Source organism: Lithobates pipiens, unplaced genomic scaffold (assembly GCF_037356315.1).
Source record: "Lithobates pipiens isolate NorthernLeopardFrog02 unplaced genomic scaffold, aLitPip1_a1.2 Scaffold_8, whole genome shotgun sequence".
Classification (NCBI taxonomy): domain Eukaryota; kingdom Metazoa; phylum Chordata; class Amphibia; order Anura; family Ranidae; genus Lithobates; species Lithobates pipiens.
The window spans coordinates 564,281,299-564,302,625 of NW_027507903.1; the positions used below are offsets into that span (position 1 = coordinate 564,281,299).

A 21,327-nucleotide genomic window follows, 5' to 3' on the forward strand; every position below is an offset into this window, starting at 1 on the left:
GCCTCCGCTTTCTTCTTCCAGTTCTTTAACTAGCATTGGCCCGGTCTTCTGTCGCTGTCGGCGCCTTCTGCTTCTTCTGTTTCTTCTTCTTCTTCTAAAGGGGCTTCCGGATTCTTATAGGCCCCCCCACCCGCAGAACCTGACAACCAACGGCCAGGGTTGTCGGGAAGAGGCCCTTGTCCTCATTAACATCACCCCTCATGTTGAGGGCACGCAGCCTGGTACAGCCCAGGAGGGGGGGGGCGCTCGCTCGTCCCCACCCCCTTTCCTGACTGGCCCGGGCTGCGTGCTCGGATAAGGGTCTGATATGGACTTTGGGGGGGAACCCACACCCGTTTTTCCGGAGTAGGGGTTCCCCTTTAAATCCCTACCAGGTGTCGGGACCAGCGAGGTGTCAATCTCGCCGATGGAGGCGGCGTCATTCACTTCCTGTTCCGTTTACCTGAATGGACTTTTCTCTGTGTGGGGGCAAGTCCGTTCATTTGAAAAGCCTGGCAGACTAGCACACAGACGGCAGTCCGGCGGACAATTTTGAGTCAAAACTTCTTTCTAAGTCCGCCGGACTTTTGGGAAGAAAAAGTCCGCTGGAGCCCACACACGGGCGGAATATCGGACGATTGGACTATCCGGCGGACTTGGATAGTCCGATCGTGTGTACGTGGAATAAGACCCCTTTCACACTGAGGGCGTTTTGCAGGCGCTATAGCGTTAAAAATAGCGCCTGCAAAACGCCCTAAAACAGCTACTCTATGCACTCCAGTGTGAAAGCCCTCGGTACGCTGGCAGGGTGTCAGAAAAAGTCCTGCTAGCAGCTTCTTTGGAGTGATGAAGAAGCGGTGAACTCACTGCTCCCCCACCGATGCTCACCATTGCAATCAATGGGGCGGCGCTGCTCCGGCTGCGTTTTTCGGGCGGATCTAACCCCTTTTCAGCCACTAGCAGGGGGTTAAAACTGTCCCGCTATATACCCTGTACACCAAATCGTAAACCTCCCTGTAATCCTAACACTAACCCCCATGGGTAAGAGACCAAGCTGAAGCCATTTTCTACTAAGAGGAGTTCATTATATGCCGAGGCATTGTGCGGACAGGCACCACATTGTTGTAGTCCTCCCTGTAAAACTAACACTATTCCTCCCTGTAACTGTCATTTATTTCAGTGGGCTACCCTATTCACTATAAATGTGCCAAAGTATCTCGTGTATCTCATGTACCTTTTGGGGCGTTGAGCTTCCCACATCTTTGGGGTGCCATTAAGAATAATCCTCACACTATTCTTCCCTGTAACTCTTACTCCAGCCCTCTCTGTAACCCTAAGGTCTCTTGCACACTGCAGCTTGAAAATGCTCAGTACAGCTTATTTTTTTTACTGAGCTTAAAAAACAGCCCATTAATCGTAATGTACCTATGCACACAGGCATGTAAACAAACAAGCGCCGTATTCTTCAGTAAAAATAAAATGAGAAAAGTATGCATTTTTGGTCAGTAATTTACACCTTTTGCACGCAAATGCACATAGATTTGTCCATTTACATTGTCAATCCGGGAACAAGCTTCCACGCATGTGCGAAAATTGCACGTGCGCATATGCGCGAAAATACATTTAAAAAAAAATCGTCTGAAAAAAGTAGATGCTCAAACAGGAGTATTGTGTGCAAGAGACCTAACATTTATACTAGTTAAGAGATCAATTTCCAAATAATCGAAATACATGAAGGTACCAACATCCCATTTCATTTAACGAATAATGGAGTACTGGATAAGGGATTTTAAAGGTACATATCTCAAATATACACTACAACATATTATTATAAAAATACAAAAAATATTTTTATTTATACACAACACACAAATAAAAAGTCTTCATCGGGAAAATGGACGAAGTTGTTCAAAAGTGATTTTTAGATAAATGCTGATATATATTCTCAACCTTAGGTGTATAGAAAAAAGAAAAAAATAATTAATAAAGAACACATAAACAAAGACAGCATTAGATCAGTCCGAGATGGCCACATGAAACCCCATCGAGAACATCCATGTCGGATGTAATCTCCCACCCCCATCCAAACCCCCCACCCAAGAAAAAATAAATAAAACACAAAAAAAACAACAAACCCAAATATTGCAACACTCCATACCTCAACATAGGTCCGGGGTGAGCACATACAGGGGATCAACCAAAAATATCATCCGACAAAACAATTTGGCACTCCGTGGTCAATCGCAACTGTGTTGAGTCACCCGTAGGGAGGGATGACTTGACCTCAAATCTATCACAGCAAGTAATGAATAGTAATATCTAAAGTATGACATAAATAAATATAGTCCTTAATAGTCAAATTCTACCATTTGTAATCTGACAAGTTTTTTGTGTATATGTACGGGAGAACAGGTCCATGGACTAAATATAAACAGACCCCAGACTCACCACTTTTCATACGTTTACGCTGAATATATCTACCGTAGTATCTCTATTGGGAGCTCAAGCACATGGAGGTCAAACACATAACACACCGTACACCTGAAAATTAAAAAAAGTAACAAATGTAAAAGAGGATATACATAAATATACCTCTATATAATTTTCATGATTTTGTCTAAGAACAGAGGGACTAAGTCCTTAAGGAACATATCTGACCTCTTAATAATGTATAGCGTCTTGACACGCACACCTGAAAAATCAGTTTGTGTGCATTATCACATAAAAGAAAAAAAAATACCAAACCAATGTATCGCCATGATAGGATCGATACCATTGTCAATCCGCGAACAAGCTTCCACGCATGTTGCGAAAATTGCATGTACGCATATGCGCGAAAATAAATAAAAAAAAAAATTAATCTGAAAAAGTAGATGCTCAAACAGGAGTATTGTGTGCAAGAGACCTAACATTTATACTAACCTACCTAATGTTTGCATAGTCACCTCCCTTGCATCATCATTTATTCACGGGGTCAATATTTGGGCACCCCACAGGATCAGGCACCTGCTAGGAGAAAGACCACATAGCAGCAACTAAACCTCAGACTCTTGAAAACAGGCATTGGGTATTATAATTGCTGCCTATTTTGTATTGACTGCAATTGCTTGATTTTTATCCCAGGCGGTGTGTGGGATAGTGGCGGGGCTCCTGCATTTCTTCTACCTCTCTGCTTTCTGCTGGATGTCTCTTGAAGGGTTGGAACTCTACTTAATGCTTGTCACGGTGTTCAAGACCCAAGTGAAGACTAGATACCTGCTGGCCATGGGCTATGGAGTACCGACTACAATCATCGTAATTAGTGCAGCAGTGTTTCCTGAAGGATATGGGAATAAAAAACAGTAAGAATTTTATTTACCGTATTTATTAGCGTATAACACGCACAGGTGTATAACATGCACATTCATTTTAAGAGGGAAGTTTCAGGAAAAAACTAAAATTTTTGTATTGGCATATAACACGCACACGCTGTTTTCACCTGATTTTCATGGTGAAAAAGTGAGTGTTATACGCCAATAAATACAGTACAATAATATGAATATTGAAAAGAATATTTGCAATGAGGATATAAAACATTAAGAATGAAAAAAGGCTCCTTTAAACCACTTGTCTACTAGATCCATTTTTCCAGGTTTTGTATACACATTAAAGTGCACAATTTTAGACCTGAAGATTAGATAAACCCCAAACCTATATTTTCTGAAAGCAGAGACCCTGGAGAATAGAATGGTAGTAGTTTCAGTTTTTTATACCACACGATATTAGTGCATGCTTATCAAACCAAATTTTTCTGAAAAAATACAGTTAGTTAAAGTTAGTTTTAGTTCATACAAATATATTACCAAATTTGTTGGTAAAATGTAAAATATGAGGTTCGAAGCCTAAATAAAACAGATTGTGTCAAGCCTTAAAATTGTGCACGCCCGCAAAATGGCGACAAGCGTTGGTACCCTAAATTGTCCATAGGCATCACTTTAAAAGCCTTTACAAGTTACTGTTTTAGATTTAAAGTGTTACTAAATCCACAACAGTAAAATCAGTCTGTATATGCAGCACAGCATGCTTTTTATACTCACTGTGGAACCTAAGGGGTTAACTCTCTGCATTGTGTAAAAAGGTTGTTTTATCCTGTATGCACAGCTCGCCCCCCTCCTGCACTGTCTATCTGGGGAAGACCAGCTAACACAGACAGGGTAGCCAACCTGCACATGCTCAGTTGTGTTTTTTATGCTGCAGAGAAAATGTACTTCTCAGCCCTTGTACACACGGTCGGAGATTCCGAGGGAATGTTTCCTATCGGACCGTCTTGTCGGATATTCCCGACTGTGTGTGGTCTGCATCGGACTGTTTCCGTCGGAATATCCAACGGACCAACTTTTCCAACTTGCCAGTAAAATTTTCCAACAAAATGCTCTGATCAGACATACTCCGATCATGTGTAGCCTACCCTGACGGACAAAGTGCCACGCATGCTCAGATCAAATTCCTAGACCAAAGCTATTGGCTACTAGCCTGACGAAATAACGTATTTTAATGTAAAAAGAAGATTTATAAGCTGTAGGCACTGTGGGGGAGGGGGTGAACTATTTTCATATTACTGGGTTTAGTTACACTTTAACTGTAAATGGGGGCCCTAGAACTATTGCTCACACTCCAACGTTCACGACGAAATGTAAGTTATTTACCTTAATTGTCATTTTTAGAAAATAGGCGCAACCACCACTTGCGTTTATGTTTTTATGTGCATATATGTGAGGACAGGGACACAAAACTTTTTATTATTTTTTTACATATTTTTTCGACTTTATTTTTAATTTTTTTTTACAAATATCTTTATTGCCATCACATAGCAGACCAATAAATAGCATACTGTAATGACAGGTACTCTTAACTGAGACATCAAGGTCTATTAGATCCCTGATGTCTCTATGTGCCCTTCTTTGAAGCTAATGAAGCACAGATTGTGTGCCATTAGCTGCTTCCCAAGCTGGGGAATGTGACAGGCTTTATTCAGCGATCACATCGTTACAGCAGATAACAACATTATGGAGCCATGCAGGACCCCTTCATCAGGTATGTGTTCATTCACCAGAGGGTGATCTGAGAATGGACATTATATAGCAGCTAGGAATATGTTCAAAATCCCCATCTACAAGTCGCCGTTCATAAATGCTGCAGGTGATCCGTCAGATTAGGCGACCTGTCAGAATTGGTAATGGAAGTGACGTTCCGTCGCCGCCATCTTGCTACACCCTGCACTCCTCCACAGTAAGGATACACCGAGAAGGGGGCAAGCAAACCTCTTGTTACACCCACCCGAGTTTTGCATTTCACAGTTATTTTTAACAGGAAATGGGACATATAGGGTGAAATACAGTATTTGGAAATCCATCTGACTGTTTAGATGTTGAATTCTAAAAGCAGCAGTGTTCTGTCACATTAGCAAACCTGTGAGATCAGCAAGTTTGCTGCTGCTTTTAAAATTAAACTTCTAAACAGTCTGTCGGTTTTCTAAATACTGTATTTCACCTTAAATGCTCCGTTAATAAAAATAACTGTGAAATGCAAAACTCCGGTGGGTGTAACAAGATGTTGCTTGCCCCCTTCTCGTGTATCATTACAGTGGAGGAGTGCGGGGTGTACCAAGATGGTGACGACGGAACGTCACTTCCCTTACCAATTCTGATGGGTCACCATATCTGACGGAACACAGATAAAGAAGTGGTTAAAGAATTTAAAAATGTATGAGACATCAGTGACATGCTGAGAAGCAATCAGGGCACTGTACGCTTCTGTAGGTATGTGTAGACACCTTTAGGTGAGCCAATGTTCTAACTTCCCAAGTATCAGTGTACCAATTTGGTAATTTCCAAAAAGTCATATTAAAACATTGTCCTAATTTTTTAAGAGTCATACTGAACAATTGTCCTAACTTCCCAAGAGACACCCCATGTATAATTGAGCATTATCGTAACTTCCCAAGAGACCTAACTTCAAGAGTCAGTGTGCCTTTGTTTTAACATCTCAAAAGACATGGTGCAACTGTCATGACTTCCTAAATTTCAGTTTTACATTGTCTTCCCAAGTGTTGCAGCTTCCCTGCTTCACATTTTAGTACTGTCCTAACTACCCAAGTATCAGTGTACTAATAACCTAACTTTCCAAGAGTTAGTGTATTAATATCCTAAAATTCCAAGTATCAGTGTACTACCATCCTAACTTTCCAAGAGTCCATGTACTAATGTCCTAACGTCCTAACTTTCCAAGAGTCCGTGTACTGATGTCCTAACTTTCCAAGAGTCCGTGTACTGACGTCCTAACTTTCCAAGAGTCCGTGTACTGACGTCCTAACTTTCCAAGAGTCCGTGTACTGACGTCCTAACTTTCCAAGAGTTCGTGTACTGATGTCCTAACTTTCCAAGAGTCCGTGTACTGACGTCCTAACTTTCCAAGAGTCCGTGTACTGACGTCCTAACTTTCCAAGAGTCCGTGTACTGACGTCCTAACTTTCCAAGAGTCCGTGTACTGACGGCCTAACTTTCCAAGAGTCCGTGTACTGACGTCCTAACTTTCCAAGAGTCCGTGTACTGACGTCCTAACTTTCCAAGAGTCCGTGTGCTGACGTCCTAACTTTCCAAGAGTCCGTGTGCTGACGTCCTAACTTTCCAAGAGTCCGTGTGCTGACGTCCTAACTTTCCAAGAGTCAGTGTGCTGACGTCCTAACTTTCCAAGAGTCACTGTGCTAATGTCCTAACGTTCCAAGAGTCAGTGTGCTAACGTCCTAACTTTCCAAGAGTTATGCCCTGTACACACGAGCAGATTTTCCGTTGGAAAAAACTTGGATGGTTTTTCCGTCGGAATTCCGCTCAAGCTTGGCTTGCACACACACGGTCACACAAAAGTTCTATGAACTTTCGAACGTCAAAGAACACGGTGACGTACAACACTACAACGAGCCAAGAAAATGAAGCATGCATCTAATTGTTTCTGAGCATGCGTAGGAATGTTGCGCGTCGGAATTTGTGCAGACGATCGAAATTTCTGGATCGGAACTTTTTTCCGACCGAAAAATAGAGAACATGCTCTCAATCTTTTGCTGGAGGGAATTCTGCCAGCAAAAGTCAGATGGAGCATATACATCATGGATATGCAATTAGCGAACCTCCAGCTGTTGCAAAACTATAAGTCCCATCATGCCTCTGCCTCTGCGTGTCATGCTTGTGGCTGTCAGAGTCTTGCTAGGCCTCATGGGACTTGTAGTTCTGCAACAGCTGGAGGTCCACTAATTGCATATCCCTGATATACATGGTCGGAATTTCCGACCAAAAGCTCTCATCGGACTTTTGGTGGCGGAATTTCCGATTGTGTGAATGGGGCATTAGTGTACTAACGTCCTAACTTTCCAGTCAGTTTACCAACGTCCTAACTGCTCATGAGTCACTTTTCCACTGCCATGACTTACCCTAAGGTACAGCAACATTTTTTTAAATGGTATTTATTTTTCAACGAAAGCAATACATACAAAACAGACAATTGTTTATTCCGGTATATTATTATACCGGAAATTCCCTACCCTGATGCCTATCCATGGCAGGATACAGATGATAGAGCTCCACCTCGACTCCTCCCTCAGGACCAGTGAATAACATAAAAGAAAGACATAACTCCTCCCCCTACATTCTCTGTAATATAGAATACCAAGGATGGGATCGTATGTTGTCATAAAGGATAAGGAAAATGATGGTTAGTATGATACAATTTCCCATTTCCCTGGTGCCTCCATGGCAGCATACAGATGAAAAATAACTAGCTCACACGGGTGGGTTGATGCTAACAAAAAGTATTTCAATTAGACAAAGAATGTTGGGGGAGGGGCTATGTGTTTCTTTTATGTTAAAAAACACAGGGAGGGAGGAGCCGAGGCGGAACTTCATCATCTGAATGCTGTCATGGAGGTGCCAGGAAAACAGATTACCATGTAAAGTATAGGTGTGTGACAAAAGTCTAGAAGGCTACGCAGAGCCCTTACAACATACGGTAGTAACAGACGTGATCATAGAAAAGATCAGCAGAAGGTTTGCATTAAGCATCCATGGTAATGGAACAGAACACAGACAATATCTCGCAACCACACACATGCGCCTTCCTCTAGGTGCAGCAATGTTACATGTGTTGGTGCGATGTGGGGGCATTTATTCTGAATGGCAACCTTATTCTCCTTGTTGACAGACTGCCAAAAAAGCTACATGCATCTGTTTTCTAGAATTAGGCAGCCCATTCAAATAAATGGCTTGCCTTAACACGACACATGTTAACATCTGGTATAATGTGCAAAAATGCAGTGAAAAAGTGGGAATTAACCCCTGATTTCACTAAGCCCTTGTCATAAATACCCACGTGCCAAAGTCTGACTCTTGCCATATCCCAAGCAATTAGGGTTGCCACTTTTCTTCAAGCCAAACCTGAACACTTTAGTGGTGCATCCACAGACAGTGGATGGTGAGCTCACTCACCTGAGGATGTTGGTTTAGGCATCCGCACCTTTCATCCTCAATATATCTGCTGGGTGCTGGGCTTCAAATTTTTCACCCACACATCCCGAGGCACAGCATGGCAGAAACAGAGGGGTAGGGTGGTAAGAGATAGAGGTTACAGCACATGTCTTCTGCTTTTTGATTGGTTGCTAGAGATTACTGTACATCAATACTGCTCACTGATTGATTGCTAGAGTTTATTGAACATCTATACCACTCACTAATTGGTTGTTAGAGGTTACTGCACATTATTACTGCTCACTGATTGCTAGAGGTTATTGAACATCTATACCACTCACTAATTGGTTGTTAGAGGTTACTGCACATTATTACTGCTCACTGATTGGTTGCAAGAGGTTAGTGCACAGCATTACTGTTCACTGATTGGTTGCTAAAGGTTACAGCACATCATCTCCTCACTGCCTGCCTGCATATTCACATGCACCAAAATTCAGGGTGCTGTGGCACCATGTTATTTTGAAGAAGGGTTCCACCTCCAATTTGCTTACTTTTGCAGAACAGGCTGATGTTAGGCCTAATGACCACAGTTGTAGGCAGGACTTTCAAGCATGCCCCTTTACCTCCCCAGTGGGCAGCATTCAGCCGAAGTTATGGTGGATGTGACCTCAGGGGGACATGATATACATATGAATGCCACCTCTACTTACATATTAACGCTGCGATACACAGCTATTTAAATATTAATGTTGTCGCTGTTTACATATCAATGCAGGTTATTTACATGTAAACACAGGGTCTGCAATTGAGTCATCTGTACACGGCAATAGGGCAGAGCTGGGCAGCAGCAGCAGAAGTCCTGATCAAGTCAACTAAAATTGCCCTTTTTTCTTGTGTGCAGCTGCTGGTTGTCCACTGAACACAATTTTATCTGGAGCTTCATGGGACCTGTGTGTGTCATTATCCTGGTAAGTGTCAGGTATTCCTAATATCTCCTTCTCAGTCCCACCTAATTGACAGTGTTTGAATATGAGATACTGACCTTCATAAAAAAAGGTTAGGTTGGGGGGGCGGGGGGGAGCTGGAGCACACAAAGGAAATCTCTCAGGTAATGTACCATCAGGGCTTGATTGCAAGCACAGGCCTTTCCAGTAAATGGTTTGGCTGCTTAACCAGTTAATGACAAGACCTATGCATGTAATCAAACTTAAATAAAATACAATTAAAGGTCCAGTTCACTTCTAGCCCATTCATATTGTATTAAATCCAGCCCTGATGAAGGTGACGTTTTTGGACCCCGAAATGCGCTGGATACTCTTTGGATTGTACCCCTGACTTTTACTGGAATACATTCTAATCTGGACATTTAAGCAGTGAAGTGGCACTTCAATTTACATTTTTGTTACATTATACAAAAAGGCCAAGTAGACCGTGGCGTTCCTATGGGAGTAGGAGCCGTCTGCCCAGGAACCAGATTATTTAACATCGATATTGTAAGATAGTCTGTAAACGAGAAAAAAGAGGCAAACTGCGCTACGGTATAAAAAAGTCTAAACAGCCCAAAGAAAGGCCCTTCGGAAGCTACAACTCTAATGTACACCAAATATACACAAAAACAGAAATGGAAAAATGTGAATTGCGCTAACCTGTAAGTAATGGAACATATGAGTGTGCATTTAAACACAAAAATGAAAAAACAACCACCTAGTGCTGAATATAACTAAATGTCACCAATCGTCAGATTAGAGAAATGGTCAAAGACCACGATTAGTGCTGTGACAAATACCAATTCATATATAACAAATAATAGTGCTCATCACATATAAATAATTGAATGAGCAAAATGAATACACAAGTTAATAATAGTGCTAATGAATAAAAGATTAAGGATTGAAAATTAATATTAATAAATAGTGTCCATATCAATAGCCGACCACCCGTGATAAAAATTAATTACATTTTTATCACGGGTGGTCATTAAATTCACTGTGCCCTGAGCCCATCCCAGTTGTGTGATAATTCGTTAATGTCTTCCGGCTTATCCTCCCAGCCAATCATAACGTGTGTCCTGGGACCCGATTGGCCAGGGAGTCTTAGGGCTCCCGAGAGCGCTGATCGGGAGCCAGACGGCTGCCTGTTTTCCAGCATGCTAGTCTGACAGAAGCCGGCTGGTTTCTGACAAATCGGGTACCATACATCTTGGCTTTTATTGAACCGTCCGATGTCACCCGACATTCGGCTCATGTGTACTGGGCTTAACTCGGCCCAATCTGCACCAATAACTAAAATATCACTATCATGGACGGCCCCTTTAAAACCCTGGGCACAAAAACAGAGCTTTACGTCGCCATCTGCTGTCCATTATTAATATCTTTCTCCCACCTTTCAGATTAATTGTGGAATTTTTGTATTGACTGTTTGGAAACTGGCTGAGAAAATGACAGCGATCAACCCAGAGCAAGGCAAATTAAAACGCATAAGGTAAACTTCTGTTACTACATTTATTATGGACAATATCCAGTGTTACTTTCAGTAGCTTTGTTCATTTATTCCTCATATGGTAAAAGTCTCTGCACTTGACTATTACAGTTTATTTCACATTACTATATCTGTCTAGACTTTAGAGTAGAACTATAGGCAAAACGTTTTATTTTTTTGGGATAGAGCAAGGGAGGGTTATAGCCCCTTTCAGATTTTTTTTGTTTTGGCCATCTGTGTTCCAATGCGGAGATTTCCCTTCACTTCCTGTCCCATAGCCAAACAGGAAGTGAGAGGGAAATCTCTGCAAATTAAGGGAATCTCTTGGGGACACCCAGGTCACCAGAACTAGTGTCCCCATTGGATTTCCCCTCTATTACTTTTCTGGGGACAACCCAAAATTTGGGATTTAACTTTAATTTCACTTTCAATGATAATGTTAAAAAAGACAAATAGAGAGGGGGTAGTCTCCATAACGGGGGGCACATACAGCAAAAAAATCTGACAAATCCCTTTCCACTCGATTATACTTTAACCATTTCCTGCCTGGCCTATAGCAGAATGACAGCCGGGCGGTGATTTAGATATCCTGACTGGGCATCAGATGATGTGCAGCAGAATAACATGCCGGCGTGGGCCCGCAGGGGCGCGCAGCGATCAGTAGTGCTGTGTGTAACTCTGACACACTGCATCTCCGCTCATGGTAAGAAGCCTCTGATAGAGGCTCCTTACCTTGTGATCCGCTATCACCAACTACAGCATGAAACAGGAAGTGCCATTAAATGGCTTTCCTTGGTTGGCACTGACAGGAAGAGCCGATCAGTGGATCTCCCTGTCAGGGGGGGGGGGGGGGGGGGGATCTGCGCTGATAATCAGCACATTGATTATCAGAGCAGCCCCCATGAGAGGTGACACAACAATGCCAATCAGTGCCTATCAGTGTCCACCACAGTGCCAATCAGTGCCCATCGGTAACACCTATCAGTACCTCATCATCAGTGCTGTCCATCAATGCCATCTATTTGTGTCCATCAGTGCCGCCTATTAGTGCCCATCAATTCTACATATCAGTGCCACCTCATCAGTCCCCGTCAGTGAAGGAGAAAACAAAATTTTATAACAGAAACTAAGAAAAAAAAAAACTTTAAAAGCTGAAAATTGTCCTGGGCAGGAAGGGGCAAAAGTGTCTGGTATTGAAGTGGTATATGGTAGCTATCTGAATTAAATCTGTGCCTATTATGTAGATGACATGCTGATAGATTAGACTAACTGTTTATTCTGAACAATTAGGAGTTTGACTGTGACCTCTGTTGCCCAGCTGTGCATTCTGGGGTGTTGTTGGGCATTTGGATTCCTCATGTTCGGGAAGACAGCATTAGTTTTTGCATACATATTCACCATCTGCAACATTCTGCAAGGATTACAGATCTTCTTCCTGCACTGCCTCATGAACAAAAAGGTTGGTAGAACATAAAAGGTGTCACGATTGGCTGTAAAGTTGGGTTGGACTGTTGCATTGATGACATAGGCCAAGGGGGGCAGCACATTATGGTGCTGATGGCCAGTACTACATTCCCAAGTATAAATAAAGTTTACAAAAAGCAAACAAGAGGAAACCCTGGGAAGTGCATACCTTGTGCAGTTAAATGTTAAGTTAATGATCAAAGTTTTAAAATCAATAGTGGTTCAACTCACATATTTCATAAACTAAAAATGCCTACCCGACTGTGGCCAGGGCTGACTTGAGTGGCGTACTCGGGGGCCTTTACTTTCTTTGCTGTATACAGGTGCCTCACAATACTTATGCCTACTCAGGATGCGACATTTACAAGGAAACACTATTGTGCAGTGTTCCATTCCACCAGTCCAGCTAGACTCTGCCACCTACCTCCCAGTGGCAGAGCGGGTCCCATGCATGTCCAACTTTTTCTCATCCATACTTTGTAGCTAGGTCCCTAGGGTCTCCACCATGTGGGTCCGGTCCCAGTTGCTGGGGCACCAACCGCTCTCCCCTCACTATGCATGAGAACCATCACCCCTGCCAATACCACTCTCTCTGTCATATCCTCCTTCCTTTGTATTTATTGCCCCTAGCAAGGGCATGTTCCCACTTAACCCCATGTGTGTGCATTTACAGACCTTTCATGACTCTTTACTTACGTTATCTGCAGTCATGCATGTTTATTTGCTGCTAATATTATTTACATGAACTAAAAAGTGCATAATAAAATTAATATCAACACAATACATGGAAGCACTAATGTACATGTTGGCATGCATTAAAAGCAGGTGTGACTGAGCCCTTATTTAAAGACCGAGGCATACAGAATAGGGATTTTTCTCAACAAGGCATCGTAATGACTGCTTTGTGTTTTTACCATTTATTTCATTCAGACCTGCTTAAAGCAATCCGATGGAAGTAAAAATCATCTCGCCGTAAAAGAAGAGATATGCTTACCTCTTCAACAAGTGTTAAAACTTTGCTCTTGAAGAGCTCCAGGAGTGACTGCTATCTGACACTTAATGGTTATTGCATTCCCCCACTGGGTACTGTGGTTCCTCCCACCAGCTCTTTAAGTCACTACTATAAGCTGGAAAGACGTGGGGATAGGCAAGATGATCCATTGAGCGCAGTAGGGACCAGGGGATTGATACCCCAGAAAGTGTCGGTTCAGTATAAGATTTTAGCGGACAATTATTTTTGAACGCAAAGGCATTCTGCAGAAAGCAAGGTATTTCCATTCGTCATATTTATTACAAGTACTTGTATAGTGCCACCAATTTACTCAGAGCTTTACATATATACATTGTACATTTAGAGCGAGGGGGGAAAAAGGTGTTTGATCCTCTGCTGATTTTGTACGTTTGAAAACTGAAAAAGAAATGATCAGTCTATAAATTTAATGGTAGGTTTATTTTAACAGTGAGAGACAGAATAATAACAAAAATAACCAGAAAAACGCATTTCTAAAAAGTTATAAATTGATTTGAATTTAAATGAGTGAAATAAGTATTTGACCCCTTCGCAAAATATGACTTAGTACTTGGTGGCAAAACCCTTGTTGGCAATCAGAGGTAAGATGTTTCCATTGTGTCCATTGTCCCTTTGATGCAGTGAAGTTGTCCTGTCCCCTTAGCAGAAAAACACCACCAAAGCATAATGTTTCCATCTCCATGTTTGACGGTGGGGATGGCGTTCCTGGAGTCATAGACAGCATTCCTCCTCCAAACATGGCAAGTTGAGTTGATGCCAAAGAGCTTGATTTTGGTCTCGTATACCACAACACGTTCACCCAGTTCTCCTCTATATCATTCAAATGTTAATTTGCAAACCTCAGAAGGGCCTGTACATGTGCTTTCTTGAGCAGGTGGACCTTGCAGTCGCTGCAGGATTTGTCCTTCACGGCATAGTGTCTTACCAATTTTTTTTCTTGGTGACTATGGTCCCAGCTGCCTTGAGATCATTGACAAGAGAATCTGTGTAGTTCTGGGCTGATTCCACATTGTTCTCATGATCATTGAAACTCAACAAGGTGAGACCAGACCGAGGGAGATTGACAGTTATTTTATCTTTATTCATTTGCAAATAATCGCACCAACTGTTGTCACCCTCTCAGCAAGCTGCTTGGCGATGGTCTTATAGTCCATTCCAGCTTTGTGTTGGTCTACAATCTTGTCCCTGACATCCTTTGGCAGCTCTTTGGTCTTGGCCATGGTGGAGATTGGAATCTGATTGATTGCTTATGTGGACAGGTGTCTTTGATACAGGTAACAAGCTGAGATTAGGACCCCCTTTAAGACAGTGCTCCTAATCTCAGCTTTTTACCTGTGTAGAAGCCACAGGGGAGCCAGAAATCTTACTGATTGATATGGGATCATATACTTATTTCACTCATTAAAATAAAAATCAATTCCTAACTTTTTGAAAAGCATTTTTCTGGATATTTTGTCTCTCACTGTTAAACCTACTATTAAAATTATAGACTGATCATTTCTTTGCCAGTGGGCAAACGTACAAAATCAGCAGGGGATCAAATATCTTTTTCCCTGTCCTCACGGAGCTTACAATCAAAGGGATTTTCTTCTATCCACGTTGACATTCTTGACCAAGTCACTTTTATTAAAGAGGAAGTAAATCCTGATGGGTTTACTTCCTCTTTGTTTCCCTGCAAAGGTAAAGCATAATGGGCTACTAGGTATCATATAGTAGCCCATTATGTGTCACTTACCTGACACAGGAGCCAGCGATGTCACCGCTGTCCCCTCTTCCATGGAGCATCCATCTTCTTCTGGGTATCGCTGCTCCGGCCACTCACAGCAATGAAGTCACTCCCACGCATGCGCATGGGAGCCACCACTAATGGCATATCGCCGTTAGCAGCGGCATGCTGATAGCGCGCATGTGCCGTAGACAGAGGTGCCTCTCTTTTTGTAAATATCTCCTAAACCGTGTAGGTTAAGGAGATATTTCTTGGACCTACAGGTAAGCCTTAATCCAGGCTTACCTGTAGGGCAAGCACAGTTTGTAAGGGTTTACAACCACTTTAAGAAAAGGGCTGAAAATTATGAATTGCTCTATGGTCAGTAAACATAAAATTTATCATTTACGTGTTTCAAAAACAAACTTTTTTTTTTTCCCCCACAGGTTCGGGAAAAATATGCTGATGTGATTTGTGCACTCGCTCATTTCAGGTCTCCACTCTACTCTGAATTCAGCAACAGCACCAATGCAAATACACAGAGCAGGGTAAGAGGAAGCCCTTATATCATTTAGCCACATTTAAGGATAACTTCATTAATTATAGAAAATTCAATATGGAACAGGTTCTGTAGTTTGACTTATGACGGTTACTTTTAGCACAACTGAGCTGCCATTTTTTGTGCTCAACAAATATTCAAGCTACCTTACCTTCATCTTGTCTTGGAGGGTTCTCATTTATCCAGGTCATGGTATGTGTAATTGTAGTTACTCACATTAAATTGTACTCTTTCTGTAAAGGGGGTGTCCCAGGTCACATTTGCAATCTCAATACGGATGCAAAATATGAAGTATGCCTCTAAATGGGGCTTTTTATCTTTAGCTTCTTTCAAGACAGATCTCATTCACCAAAACCATCTGTGTCCTAGTCAAGTAGTAAATGGCCATATCAACAGCATGAGTTACCCATTTTTTTTTTTCGTAGAATCCTACTTCTACAGGGTACTGCCGAGTCAAAACCCCAGTAGCCCAATACATCATTCATCACGACCTGCAAGCAAAGGTGTACTGGGAAGGATTTGGGATGTTTTGTGGCTCCCAGAACCCAAACCCAGTGACTTTTAAAGAGGAGGATCCCACAAGTGTTAACTTCCATTTAATATGCACCATGTCTGGCAGGAAGTCCACAGTAGTCTTCTGTGACTTAGACAGCCCTGGACCCGGTGATTCCTCCTGGATGGACCCATTTAGAGAGAATTTCCGATCCCCTGTAGCTTCTTCCTTCTGGAGAATGATCCTTTAACACCTCATCCTTCCGCAAAATGGAGAGTGGGGGAAGAGCACCCAACGTTTGTGTCTGAGGCATTCCGAACTAGACAAAACCCCTGAGATATGATCTTGAAAACCATTAGCTCAGAGAATCCTTGCCTTGACACAAATGAGGATTGTGCATGAAATGGTGGAAATACCAGATAAATGCAGGGAGTTAGAGCTAATCTAACCTTTTGGGGAGCCATTAGAGGGGGACTTCCCTACCTAAAAAAAAAGGCATTATACAGCCCAACCCCCCACAGGGCCATGGCATGCTGAGGACTAATAGGCCTGCAATACTCTAAAGGGGAGCAGCCACACAGCTGAGAGGTGTTTAAGTCCAAGCCACAACACTTATGTGGCAAGTCATCCCAAAATAGACAAGTGTCCCAATACTATCTGCCATCCACTGGCACAGAGTGAGCTGTAAACTGCCGCAGGGGCTGAGAACAAAACCACTGGAGCTGTATTTTCAGAAGTATTGAACACCCACGCAGGTGTGTGCGATGTTATCATCACATGCATAATGCTGGTCCACCCCTTTCAAACATCACTACAGCAGTGTAGCTCTACACACAGGTATTTCAGCCTGTATTGTCCTAAAGCACAAGGAAACATTGTAAAGGAGAACAACCTCATCTACCATCAGAGGTGCTCACCAGTCTAGTAGCAGGTTCCAAAAGGTCCAATCTACACCCTCTCACAGCTGGCAGACAGGGCCTTAAGGGGGTTTGACTCACTACCAGGAGGATCACTGCTCTGGACCTGTGAAGCACCCTGCCACTGAGGGCACCTAGTACACAGTGCCCCAAAGATCACTTCCGACAAGATTCAGCGTATTCTTTAGCCTACAAACTCAAATCTGTCTACCAGCACAAATTTTTTTTTTTTTTATATGTAGAAGTGCAAAATATTGTGATACACCCCATTATAGAAAAAAAAAAATCAAATGTGGTTCCACTTAAAGTGAAAACCTGAATAAAACAAAAAAAGATTATATGGTGACTGTGCTAACTTTTATACTTTATACCCAAGCAATACACCACTGTGAAAAATCTAAAAAAAAAAAAAAAAAAAAAATATATAATATCACTGAAACCACTGTAAAAAAAAAAAATATATGTATATACCACTGTGAAAAATACATACTATATTTATACATGCATTTAAGACCACCAGTGTCTATATTTCATGTGCAACTATTGTCGCTATTTGAACAGAAAATGTTCGTTTAGGTTGGTATCTGAAAACCAACATATAAATAAGTCCTTCTTTCAAATTTTCTGCTGTGAAAAAAAGTCCAACTTATATCTGTGATTCTGTGCGTTTCATATCCACCAATCCAGTGACAACACCTCCATAAGAATTGGCCAGTCACCAGATATTGTGAAAAGCGCCTTTGGTTCATTGATAGGGATAACCAATCTACTCAGGGTCTATGCCGCCCCCAATTTACCAATCAACTCAGGGTCTATACTGCTCCCAGCTTACAGGTATTAACCACTAGGCGTCCGCTCTATAGCCGAAAGATGGCTGCAGAGCAGACGCCAATTGCCGGGAGGCCATCATCCTGTTTACTTCTGCAATCCATGCTCCCGCGAGCGCGCATCGGGGAAGTTCTGTGCTGTCTTATCAGTGTCGCCAATGCCACGGTTCTGGTGCTCCAGGGCCTTCAAAAGTATAATAGGCAGTCAACAAGTTAGATGTGTAATTTATGCTCCTAGAACACCTGATGGCACTTCCTGCATGTTGGGCCTCTCTATGTGGCCAGGCTGTGGAAAAGTCCCACACATGTGGTATCGCCATACTCAGGAGGAGTAGCAGAATTTATTTTGGGGCATTATTTGTGGTATACACATGCCATGTGAGAGAAATAACCTATTACAATGACAATTTTGTGAAAAAAAAAAAATCTTAATTTTGCAAAGAATTGTGGGAAAAAAATGACAACACCAAAAAGCTCACCGAGCATCTTAAATACCTTGGAATGTCTACTTTCAAAAAAGGGGTCATTTGGGGGGTATTTCTACTTTCCTGACTTGTTCGGGTCACAAGAAATGAGATAGGCCACCAGTACATCAGATGTGATCAATTTTGTGTGATTTGCACCACAGCTTGTAGACTCTCTAACTTTCACAAAGACCAAATAATATCCACTAATTTGGGTTATTTTTACCAAAGATATGTAGCAGTATAAATTGTGGCCAAAATTCATGAAAAAAATAATTTGCAAAATGTTATCACAGAAACAAAGAAAAATGCGTTTTTTTCAAAATTTTCTGTCTTTTTTCATTTATAGCGCAAAAAATAAAAAACCCAGAGGTGATCAAATACCACCAAAAGAAAGCTCTATTTGTGGGAAAAAAAAGGACAAAATTAATTTGGGTACAGTGTTACATGACTAATTGTCAAAGTGTGGGAGCACCAAAGGCTGCAAATTGGTCTGGTCACGGGAGGTGTTTAAGTACCCAGTTGTCAAGTGGTTAAACAATGTTCACCCTCAAAAAATGAACAGCCACCATTGTGCAGTATGTCTGTACATTTATGAAAAAAAGTTAAAACAAGCAATATCACCCACATTTCCAAGTGCCTATAGGTTGGCACAACTTTTCCGGCAGTTTAAATGGGTTTAGATGTATTAGGGTATCGCCGTCTCCCAGAGTGCCTCCCAAGCATCACCCTGATGTGACGTTTTGTATGTCCCTGCAGCATCTATGCATTTCGCAAGTGAAATTGCGTCATCAGGAAGCCGCTTGTCATTTCCGGTCACTCTTTATATCCCAGGTGCTGCGTTGTATGGCTGATCATTCATTCCTCTGTCATTTGATTTACTGTTGCCTTTCTATCATCATGAACCAGTCTCCTGACCTCAAGGCATTTTCCTCCACACAACTGCCACTCACTGGATATTTTCTTTTTTGGACCACTCTAAACCCCAGAGATGGTTGTGTGTGAAAATCCCAGGAGATCAGTAGTCCAGCCTGTCTGACACCAACCATGCCATGTTCAAAGTCACTTAAATCCCCTGATGCTTGGTTTGATCTTCAACAAGTTATCTTCACGTCTAGATGCCTAAATTCAGAGTTGCTGTCAGGCAATTGGCCGATATAAAATTGCAACTTATTTATCTCTCACGGTACTTGAGCAGCAATTTTTCAAATGCTTTTTTTGGGGAGAAAGGCAAGTTGCCCAATTTTTTTTTTCATAATGTGAAAGATGAAGTTACACAGAGTACATGGATATCCAACATGTCATGTTACTGTTACATATTTTGAGTTAGAGATCTAGGGCTAAAATTATTGCTCCAACATTTGCAGCGACACCTCACGTGTGGTTTGAACACCGTATGTGGGCAAGACCTGCATACGAATTCCCTTCTGCCTGCGAGCATACGGGCACTTTAAAAGAAAAAAAAAAAAAGTTAAATTTTACTTTAAATTTTTTTAGTTTGACTCTTAATTTTAAAATTGTGATCACTTTTATTCCCATTACAGGAAATGTAAATATCCCTTGTAATAGGAATATGGCATGATTGGTCCTCTTTACAGTGAGATATGGGGTCAATAAGACCCCCCTCATCGCACCTCTAGGCTGGGAAAGCAAAAAAAAAAAAAAAAAAATAGCTTCCCAGCCAAGGTGGTGCCATTTGTTTGAGGTCGGGCGTGACGTCATAACATTGCACCTGGCCTCCAAACAGACTGGTTCATCAGAAATCTCTATGGTAAACATCCAGGGCCAGCGGATCCGTTAGACTCACCAATGGCAGCGGAGAGACGGTAAAAGCACCGGAGGGGAGGATGTCCCCTCTTTCACCCGTAAGAATTATTAAGTGGCTGACCAGCCACTATGATCATTCTTACAGTGTAGGGAATCACAACCTGAAAAAGACAATATCTGAAGACTGTAGCTGCAACCATCTTTCTGCTATACCCGCGCCAAGTCGAGGACATATGACGGCGGGCAGGAAGTGGTTAATTTATAGGCCATTTATTCAGTTTGCAGCTCTGATACTTTGACAAGCACATGTAATATTGTACTCAAAAAATATATAATAAAATTTGAATACAACTCTTTTGGTGGCATTTAACAATTTTTTTTATTCATATTATATTAACCACTTAAAGACCTGCCCTTTTTTTTAGCACTTTTATGTGTAAAAAAATTACTTAGAACCCACAAACAATGTATATTTTTTTGAAAGCAGAGGCCCTAGAAAATAAATTGGTGGGTTTTGTAATTTTATTATGTCACATGGTATTTGCACAGCAGTTTTTCAAACAATTTCTGGGAAAATACACTTTAATTTTAATGCAAACAAACAAAATACACATCCCAATTTTTTTGTAAAATATGTTACGCCGAGTAAATACCAGATATGACACGCTTTAAAATTGCCCGTGCAGTGGCAACAAACAAATTTTACTATTCATAGGTTATGCTGTAAAAGCATTTACAGGTTATCCCTTAAGATTTACAGAGGGTCTGGTGCTAGAATTACTGCCCATGATCTGATGTTAACGGCTATGCCTGCAACATGTGAGATGATCCCCGTCCCCTGCTTGTTAATACCAATCAAGCAGCCAGATAGCCACTCCGATTGCTATTACAAGAGAGCGGACGGTTGAGAAAAAAAAAAAAAAAAAAAAAAAAAACAGTACCTGGATGATGCCTGCAGGTATCATCCAGGCACAACCCCTTGAAGTCAAATGACATACCAGGTATGTGATTTGGAAGTGGATAAATAGGGGGAAAAAAAATAAAAAATTTACACAAAAAATTTTGAATAATGAATAGTTTCCTTTGCTTTCTAGATTAACACCTAATAAAATATGAAATTGCACACACCAGGGTGAATTATTTTTTTGCCAC

General features: G+C 41.6%; 1 protein-coding gene across 1 annotated transcript in view; it reads left to right on the top strand.

Annotated features, from left to right (window-relative positions):
* Positions 1-21,327, top strand: part of ADGRE5 (adhesion G protein-coupled receptor E5) — a gene marked incomplete at its 5' end in the record, with an annotated part of 185,784 nt that overhangs the window by 162,424 nt on the left and 2,033 nt on the right. The window contains 5 exons of the mRNA XM_077471585.1: positions 3,103-3,320; positions 9,373-9,439; positions 10,861-10,952; positions 12,240-12,408; positions 15,595-15,696. Coding sequence (XP_077327711.1) covers positions 3,103-3,320; positions 9,373-9,439; positions 10,861-10,952; positions 12,240-12,408; positions 15,595-15,696 — 648 coding nt within the window. The remainder of the gene's footprint in view (positions 1-3,102; positions 3,321-9,372; positions 9,440-10,860; positions 10,953-12,239; positions 12,409-15,594; positions 15,697-21,327) is intronic.